Genomic DNA, 13,014 nt, shown 5'->3' on the forward strand with positions numbered 1-13,014 from the left:
GATGAAGAGCAATCCTTAACCATGTAAACAGCCAAACAGAAGAGACAGATCCCCAGAAATAAAGTGAAATATTTATTCTCAGTGGAAAGCATTTGTCTAAACAGTGTCCAACACATAAATATATAGTTTCCTACTCCTGAATACTACAGTAAGACTCCCCAGTAAAATATTTATATTACAGTGATTTGAATGATCAACAAGGGAACATTTCAACATGGTCCCTACACCAGCCCAGAGATGCTGGTTGCTAAAGCACTGTAGTGCTGTCCTTACATACCTCATTCTGCTACAGCCAAACACTGCCAAATGAGCCTTGATAACCTGGGTCAGAGTAAGGTCGGATCCTGTAGACAAGTTTTTTCACTGTAATCATCTGAGCAGCAAGTTTTTGATTTTGCTGGTCTTCAAGGACTTTCTACAGTATGGACAACGGGTTTTGTAGTAACTTGGAACTTTAAAGCAGTTGGCAGTGTATGCTGACATGCTTTTCATGCAAAGGTTAAACATACAACTAGGGGACAAGCAAGCGAGTGGCTACTTACAAAAAATGTAGAAGCCTGCTCTGCACATTTGGTTCTTAATTTACTAACAGCACTAACCCCCAGTATAAATCAACAGTTACTCTCTTCTGCATTTATTTTCTTCACACATACATTCTGCTCTCATCTCATCCATTCAAGTTTTATTGAGTGCCTCCTCCCTCACAGCTGGCCTTGATTTCTTCCTTGTGTTTGCTACTTCTGCTTCTTCCTTTAAGAGGACAGAGGGAGACAAAAAACAGCTGCTCCATCTCTCCTGCAAACAGCCCTAAAACAAGCTGACAGTGATGGTCACACTTCTAGTCTATTACCCTGCAGTCATCCTAGCTACAACTGGGACACAAAAAAGAGAACTGTCCCAGTTTGCATCCCAGCATCAGCAGGTACACTGGGGGCTTCCTTGAGGGCACCTTGGGAATACCTTCCAAAGTCCACCAGCTTCTGAAAGAAGCTGTACAGCCCCATGGGCCACCCAGCAGTTTCCCAGGTCTTCTCTCCAATGCAATTCTGACTATCAAAAGTACAAACTGTGAGTGGCAGTGAAAAGGGTGATCTCCTACGTCAGGTTCTCTTGAATGGTCGAACACAAGAGAGTCTGCCAAAGTCATTGCAGCAGAATAACACACATTATAACAATGGAGTCATGTTCCATGCCTCAAAGTGACTCCCTAAAATATTGCTCAGTTTTTACATGGCAGTCCAGAAATTGCTCAGTTTTTACATGGCAGTCTAGAAATAAAGGCTCCATAAGTACAATCAACTTAACTGTTAAGTAGTAACACCCAGCAGGAAATTGAGCAGGACTTATCATACATGCCTAAGAAGCAATTACAGAAGCTTCTGTTTCCCCAGTCATAAATTTCCTGGCTCCATAAAGCTGAATGAAAAGTGTTGAAGAAATGTTAACATCCAATGTGCACTGAATCAAAGTAAAATTAACTTTCATATACAGAATAAGCTATTGTTCTAAGTTTCTGTTGAGACAAAAAAGGCATGCTTAACACCTTTGACTAATTAAAAGTTTCTCATTGGATGTGTTCCATACGTTAAACATTCTCGATTGTTGGGATCCTTGAAGTGACCTTCAGAAATGGTCATTGGTAATACTGTACAATCACACACCTTTCTAGGACCCAATATAATGACCATATTGGTGCCACCACATCTGGATCTCACTGCAGTTTTTACAGCTAAGCATTCTTTTTAGTCTCAAGCTCTTCATGACTCCATAGAGAAGTTCCTTATTATTATTCTTATATTTCTTGACTCAGAAACTGAACTCATTATGAAACAGTACATGATGAAACCAGAGTGTGATAGGAAATATTATTTCCTCAAAGTCAAAACTGCCTTTCTGTCAATTCCTAGGTTTTCAGAGGTATTTGCCATGTGAAATAGCATAACAGGAGCTTCAGCTCTACTTCACTCCTTTTAAGAATCGCTTTTACTAATCTCTGCAGAGATTCTGAGATTTTCTGTTTCCCAGTGGAGATCTGGACAAATGGCCATTTGCTGCTTTCTAGCTCATCATTCTGCAGGCATAGTGGCGGATAAGAGGGAAGCTCTGAAGAAATCCTATTCTCCTTTTTCTGTAAACTGTGCTATTTCCACAAGCCCCCCAGCAACCCATCTGAATCCTGCCACAGGTTGTGGGGTACAAACAACAGAAGAGGAAAAGCTCCTTCTTAGAGGAATTTTTACAAGTCAAAGCAGGTTTTTTTTCCAATCCGCATGGCACTGGGCATTTCACCAAGAGACAGTCTTAACTGCTTTGGGTAAGAAGGACAATATCCACATATTGGCTTTTAATAAAGTTTACACAGTTAGCTTTATAAAATTCTATTAACCTGCATTCTGCAAACATTTTCAGCTTCTTATGTGCTCAGGCTTTAGCATCCTGCTAGTAATATAAACAATGAAGCTTCACATAGTTTGCTGAAGACACAATACAAGGTCAAACCACAAGAAGTAACTGACTGTCCTAGCTTTGCTGGGATAGAGTTAATTTTATTCCTAGTAGCTGGTACAGTGCTGTGTTTTGGGTTTATTTTGAAAATAATGTTGATAGCACACTGATGTTTTGGCTGTTGCTAAGTAGTGCTTACCCTAAATCAAGGACCTTTCAGTGTCTCATGCTCTGCCAGTGAAGCAGGTCCACAAGAAGCTGGGAGGGAGCACAGCCAGGACAGCTGACCCAAGCTGACCAAAGGGATATTCCATACCCCAGACTGTCATGCCCAGTATATAAACTGGGGAGTTGGCTGGAAGGGACTGTTTGCTGCTCAGGGACAGGCTCAGCATTGGTCAGCCAGTGATGAGCAATTCTATTTAGTGTGTGTCACTAGTGCATCTTGAGTTTTATTTTTCTCTTTTTTTTTTTTCAGTAAAATTAGTAGAAGCAGCAGCAGTAGTAATAGTAGTTTACTTTCTTTAAATTATTAAACTGTTCTTACCTCAATCCATGAGCTTTGAGCTTTTCCTTACCTTTTTTCTCCTAATTCTCCTCTCCAGGGAGGTAGGGGGAGCAAGCAGCTGTGTGCTACTTACTTGTCATTTGAGGTTAAATCACAGCACTCATCTTTCATAAAACCTGAACAAATAGACTTTCCAAGCAACTGGCTGTCTGTACTGATTTCATTAATAAACACTGTAGTTCAGGACTTCAAAAATATGTAGGCACCTAAATTCCATTAAAAATAGACTTTTATATTATGGAACTTAGTATTATCAGTCTTGCTGGCAGCATTGAAGGACCTGTATAATCTCTTCTATGAAAATATTGGTTTAAAATTTGTTTTTTCCACTGAGGCACCACTCACCACTCTGGAACTCATCTAGCTAAAAGTCTGGACTAAATTTGTACTATATTGGCTGTCATAGACATCACTGGCTCAGATAACTTTGAGTTTAAAATATATAAACTCCCAATAAAAGGTTATTCTGATTCTTCTGCAGTGCTACAGCTGGTGTTTTCATCCTATAATAGTTTTGCTAAACTGGACATTCCACAGTTGTTTTTGAAACAAGAGTTCATTTCCAAACCTACTTGTTGCTTGTACAGGAATCACACAAGTACAATCTGATGACTACTGTGATAACAGAATAAACTGTTTCTTAGATGTTTAAAGGTATTATTTTTTGCTCAGATTTTGGACAAGATAATAATCTTTTAGATTACACACAAAAATATTATTAAAATGTAGATGTTCTGCAAGACAAGGGCCACTTATATTGGAAAAGACATTGAAATATCAACTGCACTGAGCAAAAAAGGAGTATGATGCACATACAACTGAGATCACTGAAGATCTCAAATTTGCAGTTAAACTAGTTGTTTGGAAAGTACCTTAAGCATTTGCCTGGTTGAGATATGGATGTGTTTGTTAGAGAAGAATAAGCTGTTTTGCCTGGGGTGCAGTGCTTGAGCATTCTTTAATGAAGATAGGTTTTATTTTGGTAAGCAAAACCATTGGAGAGGACATAATGACTTTTTCAGTATAAAGATGCTCACTTTGCTATGACTTCTGCTCAGAAGATTCTTACAATAAACTTGTTTTCTTAATGCCATTTAGATTAATTTCATTGCATATGAAGCAATATTTTTGAAAGTAAAATTGCCAAAATTATCAATATAACTAATAGGAAATTATCAGAATATTTTTCATAAAATAGTATTTAAAATTTCCAATATTTTCAAAATCTGTGTTTTCAATGCATTCTCCTATGAAATGATCGTCAAAACAGCCAAAAAGGGGCCATGAGATACACTCAGCCCTCAGACAGGAGTTGGGCCAATAAATCATAGTATTTGAAAGACTGGCATTCATGTACCTTTCAAATAGAACAATGAAACCCTGTATGAAATCTTTTAAACTTTTTTCCCTTTAGAAACAAAAGCAGAATTTTTATATCCAGTGAGTTAATTAATCCAGCAATAAACAACAATCTTTACCAAAGCAGTACTTTACAAAATCAGCACAACCTTTGAAGTATACTCAGGAAGATATAAATGGCATGAAATCTCACCAGGTACATAGGAAAGAGTAATTTATTCATTCCTATGAAAGGTCAGCTTCAGTCCTGAGCCTGAGCTTTCAATAAATGGTGAGACATAATTTATTTGTACTGGGTATTGCTGCTTCCTAATATAACAAAATACCTCAGGGACATGCTGGTAGTAATGCAAACATAGGATGGTCTTTTAAGCCAAGAAATCATTTCGGAATTTATCTAAAGCAGAAAGTTATTATGATTCCACAATGGTGGCATGCATTTGTTTGACATTCACCATGGCATACCAGAGACAGAGAATTATCTGATTTTAGTTCCCATGATCTAACAGAAAAGCTATCTAGGCAACTTGGTGCTTTAAATCTATTCTCCCCTTTTCTACATATAACCATTTTGTAAATAAAGCACTCCAAGTAGGCACAATAAACAAAGATTCATAGAAAGTCTATGGAAGGATTTCAAGGTACCCATTTAAATTCCATCAGTTCATTTATGTGATGTATAAGAAAAATATGCAGAAATATCTTAAATGCTTTTTTTTTATTATTCTTACAAATATTGACTACAAACTTAATTAGCGATTAGTTGAAGTAGTCTAAGTTGCATTTCTCATTAACAAAAATACTGTTCCAGAGAATAGGCATTTTAGTAGATTCATTCACAGAAGTCAAGATCAAGGGATGATAGAGGAGCACAAAATAAGAAGTGGATATACATCACTACAGTTAAAGGAAAAAGAAAGCAGACTTCTTTTAAAGGCTCACTAAACCCAAGGAGATACAGTGTGTGTACTTACAGGGTATTATGATGAGGAATAATTGCACTAATTTATTGGAAGTAAAGTTTGAAATTACCATTGTGGAAAACATTCCTGCTAGTGGTACTGCCATTTTAAAAGATTTTTAAAACTAGTCCTAGGAAAGAACCGTACTGTGCATACTGGAGAATGCAACTATTACTTTATGCCTTAATCTTCAACTCCCTGCCTGACGGGTTCTATACTCAAAAGATGTTACCTAATCTAATAATCAGAATTTTATTCCATCAGAAATATGAACTTAATTATGAAATTCTATTACTGCATGAATACAGCTGTATTTCAAAATCATGCTGTCTATTATATGGAGATATCAGTGAAACAAGCTTAATTACATAGCTCTTGATGGCTAAGGATTAGCTCAGCTCACCCTTTCTCTATTAATTCTTTTCCTTTGTATATCTGGGAGATATTCAATGTTAGCTCCACACACTGAATTTGTGGCTAACCAGAAATCTTTCATTAAGCTAAATAAAGACTACTAACAGCAAAATTTTATTAGTGCTAAGCAATAGTCACAAGGCTCTTGAGAAACAAGAACCTTCTGTTGGCCAAACATTTTTAAACACCGCTATAAACACGCCAACATCATTTAGAGAATGCTGTAGCATTTTGTAGTCATCCTGAAAGAGAAGTTAAATGAATTCTAAAAGGGGAAGGGGATGAAAAAATAACAAACCAAAGAAGTTAAGCATTCCAAGAATTATCCTAAACTGATTTTGAATTACATAAGTCCAGGATAATAGCAGAATGTTTTGAAATGAACCTGAAATTCCATGTATCTGGTTTGTGTGTGCAGATGGGCTCAACTGAAACTGCTTCTAGACATAAAAGATAAAAGGATAGTTGTTCTTCATTTCCAAAATGAAACTATAACTGTATAAGGTTTAAGAGGTAATAGTCTTTATCACACCTCTAATTTAAACATTTTTCAAGTGTTTCTGTTACCAAAATGAAAATATTATCATAGGTTTTTATATACCAGTGCAAAAAGAAAAACTAAAACCAGAAAGTGATCTTTTGATTCAGAAAATTGGCATTTGAAAATATTGAGACAAACTAGCCTACAGCATTTGCAGACAGTATTATCCTACCCTCTCACCTATTTCTGAAATTGCCAGGAGTTAGATTAACTACACAAAGACCTCTGCAAGGCATCGTGTCCCAGACAACACCTCCCACTTTGATTATTGTTGGTATCAAACTTCCTAATGGTGAATTCAACTCTTGCATCCAGATCAGTGATAAATACATTGAAAATAGGACTGGCTCTAGAACTGAGTCCTGAGGGTCCTGTGGCCCCATTAACTACAACCCTTCAAACCCCACCCTTCCCCACAGTTCATGAAACAAGCACATCTTGAACCTACTGAATAATTTTTTTCTGGGAGGACAGTATCAAAAGCCTTACTAAAGTACAGGACAAATACATTCACCACCTTCCCTCCATCCACTGGGCAGGTGACTTTACTACAGAAGGGTATCGAATTAGGTAAACAGGAGTTTCCCATTGTGAACCTGTGTTGACCATGCCCCATGACTGCATTGTCCTTTATGTAGAACCTAATATAAACTTTTTTAATGCTTTTTTCAGGAACTGAGGTTAGAATAACTGGTCTGTATATTCCTGGACCTTCCTTCATGCCATTTTTGTAAACTGGAATAACACTCTCTGGCTTCCAGTCAGCAAGGGCCTCCCCAGACTCCCATGACCTTTGGTAGATAATTAAGAGGGGACTTACCATAGAATCCACTAGCTCCTTTTATGGTTTGATTTACTTAAACTTGGGGACATACTACAATTCCAGAAAAATCCAAACAAATACTAAAGGAAAAGCAAAAATTTATTTATCCAAAACCCCTTTAAGGTGTTATTGCAGAAGGCCCCTATCAGAGAAGCCACTACCAAACAAGGAGATAGAACAGTCTTGATAAGTAGAACTTTCTAGAGAAAAAAATGGGCAATCATCAACTTCCACTATACTATAAGAATACTCACCTACATAAACATGGGATTGAAAAAACATGGTCTGTTTCCAATAAAAGGATTTGCGGGTTTCAGTGAATTACAAATAAAAGTGTGAGACCATTGAAAAAAGTACCATACAGTAATTCCTAAATAGGGAGTATGACTTGCAGACACTCGGGTAACTGTTATATTTCAGTATATGCTACTAAATTCTCAGCTGAAATAGTGCCTAGCTTTGGACACTGAGCTCCAAGAAATATCTGAAAAATTAGGAGAAAACAGAAGTAACAGCAATAACAATTATCTCTTTCCTAGAAAATGCGATGCATGAAGGAAGTCTGAAGGGGCTGAGGTTGTGAAAATAGAAGAGAATGTCAGAAAAGAGTACTTATGACAAATGTGACTGCAGCCTTCAAATACAAAATGGGTAACCATAAAGACTAATGGAAAGTTTTTCTTCATTTCCACATCAGGCTGAAGGATGAAGACAGGATATTTTGACTAATGGAAGAAAAATTTCCTAATGATAAGCATCAGAAAAGACTGTAGCTGTAAAAAAATGTTTTATTAATAGTGGATCTGGGTCTGGCTGAAGAAACAGAACACATCAGTCTTCCAGTCTATGCTTCTGAACTTCTTATTGAGCACCAAGAGTTGGATAAACATTAAGAGCAAGTCTAAAATGCAGAGATCATAACACTGTGAAGGCACCATTGGCGAAGTGCTGTTATTTCTCCAGCTATGGCTTAGCCCACCTCTGCAGTCAGTGTTGTACAGCCTGCTCACATAGCTGGGGAGCAGGAAACCAGCGGGGCTGTGTCACTGAATTGTTACAAGGAGAAGTACTAGCAAGGTGCCTTCTGAAGCAGGAATTCTGTCCTCTCCTCACCCACACAGGAACATCTAAGGTCTGGTGTCATTAAATGACAACAATTGACCTTATCCCCTGACCTAGCAAATGCTTTGGCCTTTTCTAGCCCCTGCATTTACAACACTCTTTAACTTCTTCAGCATCTTGGGGGTCCAGTAATGCCAGTATCATATTGCCCTTTTAATTGGCTTCACCTGGATCTCACCAACTGTAAAGTAAACAAAATGGTGCCAGTTTACTCAGTATTCAGACGCTGAAATTCAAGAGCTGAATATATTTAATCTTGCTAAACAGTTTAAAAACTCTTAGAACAACTTTGGTCAACCAGCTTCTTTCCCAAACAACTTGGGCACAGTTTGGGTGTTCCTCTGGGACAAATAACATTTCCAACAGGCAACTTCAAAACACCCTTTGCACTCAGGAGGCAAAAAGAGCTTAATGGTGAGTGTGTGGGAATGTCATGTCAAGTGGCTTTGGTGTCAGAGAGCAGTCTGATAATATTTCATGCACTCCTACAGCTACACCCACTGCCCTGTGAGGCCCCAAGTAGGGAGATCATTACCAATGGCAGCTGAAAGAGGAGCTGCTTCACTCGACAAATGTGAATAAACAGTAAAAAATGGCACATTTCATCATAAAGAGTGGACTCTTCAGGATGAAATAATTATTCCCATTGCAGAGCCCGGTTCTCACCACAAAAGGAAGAAAAAGCCAGTGGGTGCAACGCTGCCTTGGAATTCTATTCATACAAACAGTATCTAGGTGATGCAATTCCTCCAATCTAAGTAAAAATTATGTCTTTACAGCTATAAGAACATTAAACACATATGGAAAACAATTAATCCAGCTCACTCAGTGAATTATATACATTTTTGAAAAAAAGAAAGTATGTTTTTAGACTCTGAAGGCCTGATTCGAACCAACAGAGCCCGAGATATTCCAGGTGAAACTGGTATTTCATGAACACAATTATGCCTTTTACTTTAGGAAGTGGTTTAAGCTAAAGGTGAAATGGTAATGCTCACTTCAAGCTTTCTTAGGATGTTATCATTTAAGTCAAATCCTTTACATCACATAAGGTTTCTTGCATTGACTTGTAGTACAGCTGTTTACTCAAGTGGCAGGAGCATAGCTTGTGATAAATTAAATGGACATTTATCAAAGGTAAGTTGACAGGTTTAAATGTTAAATGTAAGCATGGTAAGACAAGTACAAATAGTTTCTACCTGGAGATTACATATATAAATCACAGGATAGATATTTTAATTAACTCCAGCACAAGAAAGAATGTTTGCTTTCTGAAGTATTGAACAACATTTCCTGAGAAAGGAAGATACAAAATGTCATGCAATATATTTTAAGTAGAGCTTGCACATAAATGAAACATTGAAAATCCTTCCTACCATACAACACAGGCAAGAAAGGGACAAATACTGTTCGGAAATATAAGTTTTGGAATCAATATTTAAACTTAAATTAAATTAAAAACTAAAGAGAGTTATACCAGAGAGTGGCAAAATAGATGGATAGAGAGAAGCTTGTTACTTTATTTAATTTTACTATTAATTCACTTAATTATTATCTAATGACAGAAATTAGTAGTTTCCTCAGGTTCTGAGGTGATTTTGAGAAAACCTAAAAGATGAAGCCATAACAACAGTCAGTGGTAAGTTCAAAGAAAATGCATCTCTGGTGGGAAAAAGATAGTTTTTTATATATATACACACACATATAATAGTTATATAAAGATTTCTTTTGTTTCTTAAGCCCTTCTAGTCTTCCTACCTTACTAACAGTAATTTTAAAGGTAAAAAGCTGGATCACAAGAGCAAGCTGCAAACCCACAGGAGCACAAACCTAAGTGCCTTATTATCAACCCTTCGCCTTTCAAACCACTGAAGCATTTGGACATTTAAAATGCTAATAAAATCTAAAATGTTTTACTCACAGTTAAAACCAGGTTCAATAGTTTTTGCAGCTTCAAGACTGTTTATTGTAATCTGAAAGATGATGTGCAGCAGCAGAAATGATAGACTGGTAAAACACAGAGATTTCAATAATCGTCCTGTATGCCCTGAAAGACAAAACATACATGCATATAATAGGTGAATTTCTGAACATTGCTTAAAGATTTTCAGTATAAAACCATAAAAATATCCTGACCAAGGATATTTCTACTAGTTAGTTGCACATTAATCATGATTTTCCCCTATGGTCAACATTATAGTAAAAATCACACTTTAATTATAGTTTCTTTGAGTACTCTTTAATCACAAAGCACAGTGACTGCTATTGCCAAATTTTTCCTTTTATTTTTTTAAATTAAGAAAAAAGTTTTTTAAGTCTCCAGAGAGAAATTTTACATAAATAATAACATCACAATGCTTACCATCATATTACCTGGTACTTAGACAGAACTTGAATGATACTACTACTACTGAGAACATAAAAGATTGTTAATCTTATTACTCTTTACAAAATTATTACATGGCAGAGGGCATAACACAAACCTCAGTTTGGCAGAGGAGTATAGACATACTTCCAGTGAATGCTTTGCTTTGTGCCAACTGCCCTCTTCCTTCAGAAGTTTTAAACATAATTTTCAGTATACACTGAAGAACCTTGTGCCAGACACATTTGGTCATAGTTCCTCTGTGATTTACTGGATGTCTATTCAAAAGCCAACAGAAAATGTTTGATGAAGATCTAGAAATGCCTTATAAATCCTCTAGGAAACACTTGGCTTAATCACAGGCAGCCAAAATTGCAAGGTATGAATAAATAAAGTAAACCATCAGTATTTCAGGAAATATGCATCTTCAAGAGAAAATTGAATTGCTGATAAAAGACAACATTAAATATCACCCTACCTGACCTATCTGCAATAACATTTCTACTTCCAAAGCTTTTTAAACCTCGACTGTATACCACCTGCTTCATGCATTTGATGTTAATTTTTTAAGTTTACAGATTAAAAAAAAAGCACTACTGAAATTCTTATCCAAGGTTGTAAATCAAGCCAAGGCTATGGAGGGCAGAACTAGCAGAATATACCCAGGAAATGCTCACTCTACATGCAGCCTGTTTTGTTCATACTTATGCTGCAAGCAACTGTTATGAGCAACTACTAGAAAGAAGATGATGGCTCACATTCTGCATCTAGCCAATAAATCAGATTTTAATTTTAGATTTTTTTATAGTTCAAGCATAGGTCATCAATGGCCTAAACAGTTGTTTGTAAAGCAAAGAATGAGATAAGCATGATTCAACAATTTTAGAAAGCAATGGACTATCTCCCTCCATCAGACTTCAAATTTTTGACATAACACTATCCTGATCACGCTTTTTGAATATCAAATGTCTGTAATAAACTTCCCTGTTTTTTTTTTTTTAAATATAGGAAATAATTTTTACAAAAATAATTAAAATGGTAGGAATGAGCCCATGTAGGAATTTTCTGCAATCCAAAAAGGAAGATACATTTGCTAGATATGTGCTTTGTATGATCTATTCCCTTTTGTCACCAGAGCTCACACAGAAAGGAGACAACCTGGAGCATTACATCAAAAAGACTGAAATCTTTGGGCAACTATTTGTTCTTCTTCTGCAGAAGCTGGCCTGGAGTCCTGTCTTAGGACAACAACTTCTAAGCACTCTAAAAGCAGAAACAATAAAACAGGTAATATCCTCAAAAGCTTTAGAAGAACAAACATATGACAAGCTACATATTATTAAACAATTTGTTTGATATGATGTCATCTGTAAAGTAGTCCAAGGACTGATGAATTTACAATTCTTTTGCAAGCTTCAATATTTGCTTCTCTTCTTCATTACCAGATCCCAGGCTCAAGCACCACACCCTCAGAATAGAACAAAATATAACTAAAAAAAAAACCAAAAAAAAACAACAAACTGTCTCAAAGCTGGAGAAAGACAGTTTGACAATCAAATTTTGTGGACTTTAAAAGTGTGTCCAAATGTAAAGATTTCAAAGACAGTCTGGTGATTTATGAAGCTCAAAGTTACAAACTCTTCTTAGTGTTTCAGAGTTAATGGATAACAAACAACAGATTTTTCATGTGGAAGGGGATTTGAAATTTTTTGATAGAACAGTCTGAGTCAGCATCCAAAAGTGAAAAAATACAATACAATTAGTCAATGCACATTCAATTCCCAAACTGACAGGTCTATTTTTCAGTATTTCTGTATCACTCCAAAATATATCTCAGTTTTAGACTTCACTTCTTATAAGTTTGAAAACAAAAATCTTTGAATTTAAATTGAGCAAACCATTTCTTTAAAAAAGCTCTTTTACAGCTGTCATCCTTTTAAGAACTGTAGAAAAGCTGAAAATATAGTTCTTCAAATGCTGAAATGTTGAAAAAAGATCTCTTTCTGCACAAAGCTAGGAAAAAATGTAAAGGACTACTAACGCTCAGGATAATAAATACTTTCTGAGTGTACTGGTAAACATGGCAGGATAAACACACATCTGGAAGGCAGGAAACTATCTTTAGAGCAGGTTACAGCATTTCTCAAGGGCTGCTCCCTTCATGGCCATCAGTGGGACAGGACCACCATCAGATTCTACTGAGCAGGAGCACTTCGCTTGCACCACATTCATCTGTGCCAGCAGAAGCTAGAAACTGGAAACTAGAAGTATTTGGAGAAAAGTAAGAAATATTATGACCCAGATTTCAAAAGTTTGGAGCTACATCAACAACTTGGGAGAAATGGGAGTGCTAAAATAAGTGAATTACTGAATACGTAATTTATGTTAAGGAAGAAGAAGTGACAGATTTGGAAA

The 13,014-nt window shown here is 36.4% G+C and overlaps 1 protein-coding gene across 1 annotated transcript in view; it reads right to left on the minus strand.

Annotated features, from left to right (window-relative positions):
- Positions 1-13,014, minus strand: part of PIEZO2 (piezo type mechanosensitive ion channel component 2) — a gene marked incomplete at both ends in the record, with an annotated part of 285,393 nt that overhangs the window by 173,611 nt on the left and 98,768 nt on the right. The window contains one exon of the mRNA XM_084204434.1: positions 10,156-10,281. Coding sequence (XP_084060560.1) covers positions 10,156-10,281 — 126 coding nt within the window. The remainder of the gene's footprint in view (positions 1-10,155; positions 10,282-13,014) is intronic.

This window comes from Fringilla coelebs (assembly GCF_963513975.1).
Source record: "Fringilla coelebs genome assembly, chromosome: 1".
NCBI classification, from domain to species: domain Eukaryota; kingdom Metazoa; phylum Chordata; class Aves; order Passeriformes; family Fringillidae; genus Fringilla; species Fringilla coelebs.